This window comes from Lissotriton helveticus, chromosome 3_1 (genome assembly GCF_964261635.1).
Source record: "Lissotriton helveticus chromosome 3_1, aLisHel1.1, whole genome shotgun sequence".
NCBI classification, from domain to species: Eukaryota; Metazoa; Chordata; class Amphibia; order Caudata; family Salamandridae; genus Lissotriton; species Lissotriton helveticus.
The window spans coordinates 426,063,652-426,069,651 of NC_136061.1; the positions used below are offsets into that span (position 1 = coordinate 426,063,652).

General features: G+C 42.6%; 1 protein-coding gene across 1 annotated transcript in view; it reads left to right on the forward strand.

Annotated features, from left to right (window-relative positions):
• The window catches only part of ICOS (inducible T cell costimulator), a 61,904-nt gene extending 56,941 nt beyond the window's left edge, over nucleotides 1-4,963 (forward strand). The window contains exon 5 of the mRNA XM_078683631.1: nucleotides 2,446-4,963. Coding sequence (XP_078539757.1) covers nucleotides 2,446-2,490 — 45 coding nt within the window. The 3' untranslated portion in view covers nucleotides 2,491-4,963. The remainder of the gene's footprint in view (nucleotides 1-2,445) is intronic.
• Nucleotides 4,964-6,000: the final 1,037 nt, after the last annotated feature.

A 6,000-nucleotide genomic window follows, 5' to 3' on the forward strand; every position in this document is an offset into this window, starting at 1 on the left:
CTGGGCCGGCGGAAGCCACCGCCGGCCCAGAGGATGCGGGAAAACCGCTGCGGAGCCTCGAAACACCCACCGCCATATTAGGAAGGCGGTGGGTCTTGAAATCCGTCCGCAGCTTTTCCGCCGCGGTCGCCTTCCGACCGCGGCAGAAAAGCTCTAACATGGCTGGCGGTGTCTATCAGACACCGCCAGCCATATTAGGATGGAGGAAATCATATGCTTTTCCACGGCAAAGCATACAGACATTCACTTCAGGGGCCCGTGGCGGGCCCCCTTGGTGAAGGGGGGGTGGGGGGTGCACATGGGGGGTACCTATGGTACCCCCCTGCATTTGCATGCACAAAGCAACAGGCACCGTGCGGTGCCTGCCCCTTTGTGCACGCAAATGCGATGCATGCATTTTTAACATTGCGGCAGGTGCAGCTTGAAGCTGCACCCGCCACAATGTTAAAGATAGAGGATGTGACCGCCACCCTGGCGGTCACATCCTAATCTGCACAGAGGGAACGCCGCAGCCCATGCGGACATTCCCTCCTCCTCTGGGGTCGCGGACTCAAGTCCGTCCGCGATCCTAATCGACCCCATATTTGGGGGCTGGTCCAGTTAAGTTCAAGTGTGATGAGATTATCTAAGTATCTGGCCTAGTAGCAGTGTTTGGATTTCCTGTTTTGGTAGGCATCAGTGCTTGGTCCAATGTTTATCTGAGAAACAATTATTCTTTGCGCGAGTCATTAAGGAGCTCATTAAGATGTTGGGCGAAAACTTTCCGCCCGACACTGTCTCTGCGGTTTCAACCGACTGATTATGATGCGATCGAACAATGTTCATTCAGAGTCCCATTGTTTCCTACGGGAGCCCTTGTTCCAACTGACAACCGGCAATAACACAGGCTCCTATGGGGAAATTGGGTGTATGCAGAAAATCCTGCACCTTATCGCAGGTACCCCATTGCGCCTGCCACACAGTGCATGGTTTCACAGGGAAGTCCCTTAGGTACCGCTTCGGCCTCCAACTGGAGGCCGCAGGATGAAGAGGGCCCTGCTAGGGGCCCCCAAAGTCAGTTTCCGACAGCCTTTCCGTGTTGGACAGGTTGACTCGGAAAGGCTTTTGAAAATCAGCATTGTAAGCGTGCAGTCGGAATCGCTCCCAATAGAGGTGTACGATGCGGTTAATCTGAAACGGATGCTCCGAGAGCCAGTTGGAACCGATTTGGAATGACCGTGCCGTTTACAATCTGACTGCGAACACCATAATTCGTCGGGTGGATTCTAAATCAACAGAGTCAGTTAGAAGGGTTCTGTTGGTCGGAGGCTTTCCACCCATCATCGTATGTCTCAATAGCTCACACATTTCCTAATAATTAAAAGGCAAGCCAAGAGGTTGCTGGTGCCCAGTGTAATACTGAGGTTTCTGACAATACTGGTAAGTTAATGTGTTTTCCTAGTTGAGATAGTCACTCACTCTATGGACAAGATTTTTATTTTGGTGGATTTGAGTTTAAGGTGGTTCTGACTAATTGAATTTTCAACAGTTAGCCATAGAATAATTTTATTGTCATCTGCGTGGTTGTGGAAAGTGAACACAATGGAATGAATTACGTTTGATAAAGGCTATTTTCAAGAGCAAAAGTGCTACAAGGGACTCATGTGGAACAGTTCACTGAATGTGCATTGTTTGAGAGGATTATGGTGAAAAGTAAACAACCTGAACTCATTCAAAGACCTATTAGTGATTTTGAGCGTAGCAAAATCTTTGGTCCATCATTCAGCTGTTATGTGTCTATTGGTGGCACATCATTCCTTAACTAGTTTAAACAAAGACCTTCATCAGTCTTGAGAGGTGTTTGAACTTCCCCAAAATATCAACTTTGACGCAATGTGCCTCGCTCCAAACTGCCAGTAGAAAGAATTTTACAGCGGGGCAGAAAATCTGCCAGATAGTGTCAAACATCCTGACTTCCATGAGAAGTATCGTACCACTACCTGTCAAAATGCAGTGACATCATTTTATGGAAACTATCTGATCCGTCTCCGTGCAGCACTTAGGTTCTTACAACATTTAAAATTACTTAAGGAGAGGTAAAATGGGGGTGGTAATAGCCAGAGATAGTTAATGATTCCCAGAGGAATCTTGACATGCATTTCCTCAAACATCCATTAAATATTCTATCCACTTCAAATTCTTCAATGTGGAGGTCCTGTTGGTACAGACAGAGCTGTAGACCAGGCAAATACTCAAAACTTTGTTACATCATCCAAAATGGTTAATACTCTGTAGGTACAGTGCGCAAATGCCACCTGTATATCATCATATAAATGCCAAGCTCATCATGGTGAGGCATTGAATAAGGAGCAGAAAAATTGAAATGCACATACATATTTAAAAGCTTGGAAATATATAATATCTGTTGAGAAAATAAACTGCAATGAATCCAATTTTCTTTTTCAGAATACGCGTTTCGAAAAAGTCACCAGAAGCAGTTCAGGGCAATGAAAGAGGTGCTCTAGGGACATATGTATACAACAAATTCTTCAGCAGTACTCCAGATTGAGAAATGTTTTCGTTAATGCAAAGCAATTCAATTTACTGTAATTTTAGGCTTTTGCAACTGTATAAAAAACGTTTATTCCAGTTGAAATGTTTTAACTTAGAGTGCTAACATTGTGATCAATTTTATTTTTTTCCGACTACTTCTTAAAACAAAGGGGGCAATTCTAATTCATAATTATTTTTGTATGTCCTTGATTTTATGCGTAGAGCACTCCATACCACTCTTCTGCTGTTTATCAGTACTTTATATAGCATTTTGTAGTGTTGTTTACAAGCGCTAGATATAAAATCTTTACTATTACTAACAGTAAAATATGGCTATGACCCTATCCAATGGGACTCAGTTTACCAATCTAAAGAGGACGGAAGGATGACTCGGTTGTGGCCTACAGATGACCACGTGTTCAGCGGCAAACTTTCAGCTCACTGAGCCAGCCTCCCAGCCTTAGCTGCATGACTTCATATGCTACAAATACACTGTATGTCTGGTACTTCCTCGAGTTCCCTAAGCAAGCGCTCAGATGCTATCAACCAGTCATATGGTATCTCCCCAAAAGGGAGTAGCCAATAGTATATTGAATTGGAGAGCCAATGGAATGAATTACGACTTCCATTAGTGATATAGAATGTTAATAACATTTGAGTCGATATTATTATGCTTCGTTCAGTTGTTCATGAGTGTATACATAATCAAACTACATATGTGAGAAACTTGGTTCATAGTCATTTCCACTGCTGTTTTAACAACTCATTGTTACAGATTACAATATATAAAGTTTCACTGTAGTTACACAACATAACCTGTATTTGTAAAGCGTACGTTCACTTGTAGGAATCTTGACGTTGAATAACAGATGTTTATTGTTAGGATGAAATGCTTTTTGACCCACCCTGATTTGAACCTGTGACTATGAAGTCAAACACAGGCTCCTGCTCTGGAACCATTAGTCCACTGTCACCAGACCCGGCATTGCATTACATCCAATAGTTGACATGTTTCCCTCATAAGCCTGTACCACTGAGTTTTCACTAGGCTTCCGTCAGGATACCATTGGAGGACCTCAGTATAAATTATAAGTGTGCCACATCTATCTGTCGGGTAGGTGAAAGAAGAAGCATCTAAATTACTGTCAAAATGTGTTTCTGTCAATAGTAAAACTTGTGGAACTTTGGGGTATCCAGCAGAGCTTGTAGCCACTGGTTGTGCTAGTCTGGATTGTGCTTACTTCGTTTCTGTGTGTTATTTACAATGGCCATGAGGTTGTTTCAACTATCATGGATGAGACAGACAACCTTCCCTGCTTCTAACTTATCACTGCTGAGTAGGCGATAAGGGGTACCAACAAGGTTGTTTGTAACATTTTTGCATCTGTAATTCCCAGGATTTGGAATGTTATATAGACTGATGTTTTGTAGTCGCAAGCTTTATTCGGATCAAAGACACACAGAGGGTGTATTAATCGTTCAAGAATTTATGGGACAATTAAAAAACACAAATGATGAAATATATTTCTGTGGAAGCCATTGCAAAAAAACAATTGGGAAAAAGCCATTTTACATTAAATTAACAATTAAGTTACCCGCAGGCTACAGAGTTTTAGGGAGTCCTGCTGACTTATTTATGATATCACCAGAATAGCCCTCCCAGGTTGTGTTCCTGCTGGGCCACCCGAGAGAAGTTACATTCTAACATATGCACTCACGACAGGAGAGTAACCGTCCAGTTGATATCCTGGTTTGTGTTCATAATTTTCAGCTTAAGGAACAGATCATACATAAAGGAAGGGACCTCACCCATTTCATCCTAGCGGGTAGAGTAATATTGGCTCATTGTTGGAAATAGCGTCTCCTCCACAGTTGGGCCTGTGGTGGACAAAGATCTGGAACATTTATGCAGTGAAAAAACTAACCGCTATTGTAAACAAAATATCCAAATTTAGATCTGTATGGGCACTGTTCAGAACCTACGTAAAAACGCAAGTTGGAGGATGGCGAATGGTACAACATGTGCCCAAGGAAGAGTTGTTGCCAGCCCATGTCTAGCTCAACAGACTAAAGTGCCTCTGCTGTGGTCAATGAACCGGATAATGATTAATATCATGGGGCTTATAACTTGTTGGACTTCCACACTTGTGGAAGGGGTTTGTCAGACACCTAAGATGCATAGTGATGTCAATGTACTTATTGGTCTGTGATTGTGATTTGCACACCTTCTCCCTATCCCTCTGCCCCTGCCTCAGATGTTCTCCTGCGGATTTGCCTTACTCTTTTCACACTCCATGCCCCCAAGAGTCTGGTTTTTATTATTTCAGGACTGAATATTATGTTGGTGTCTCTTATGTTTCTGTATCTTTTATTCATGTTTTGATGTTATCCTTTATATAATTTTTTTTTAATAAAATGTCGAATAAAATAACAATTCTGAAGAAGCTTTTTTATAGTCTATTAGAAGAAGTATATGCATACATGCCACACCGGGCATGGTGCTTTCTCTGTGCAAGACACAACTGTTTCACACCCTGTTGCATCCCAATCCCTTTTCTCCCCCGGTTACCCAAGAGGCAAAGATTGATGCAGTGGGACAGAGCAGTGTGCATGCAGTAAGGGGCACAAGTGTGTCTGACCCTTTCTGGAGTCTCTATTAGAGGAGGAGAAGGAGGCTACTGCACTGAGTCCCGGTGTGACATAAAAACTCAGTACAATACCAGAATCAAAAAAATACTCTACTGATAACGCCGGATTCTTACCTATTCTTTAACCTGTTCTTACCAATTGAAGAATCCACAACTGACTGGATCTTTTTATCTGCTAAGAAGTGTAAAGGGGAGAAAAACCATTTCACTTGTAATTTTCATATGACTAAAAAAATCCAGACTCCAAGGACCACTGAGGGAATTTATTACAAAGCCAAACATAACTGGACATACAAACACCTCAGCATGAGGTTAAGAAAATACATGGACATTAATACAAACATAATCCTACGCAGGACTCTCCTCAGAATGAGAAGAATAGTCAGTTTTAAAAGCATCAGGAACGCAATGATCGCTCCAATCTGTATTCCTGTTCTTATTAACCTAGAAGACAAAAATGATTAATCTATCCCTACACTATCATTAAAGTGACATCCCTACTTAGCATTATTCCCAGGCAAGAGAGTAAAAGGAGTCAGTAGTGAGGACTCCCTCAGAAGTACATTCACTTGAGCTTGTTTTTAGATGCTCCTTCTCCTATCCTGTCTGTTTCCAGAAGCTTTCCCTCTCGTTCTGACTCTCCTCCCTTGGGGCACTGTGCCTAGTAAAAAATCACAACCAGTGGAACAATCCTCAGGCACACCCCTTTGGACAGGTCTCCTTTCCATACTTTTGCATCGAAACTCTGACTTTGTCCAAAAACCGTTGGTGTATCCTTGGGTCCCAGGCACCTTCTCCGCCGAAAGTATCATATCTGCAT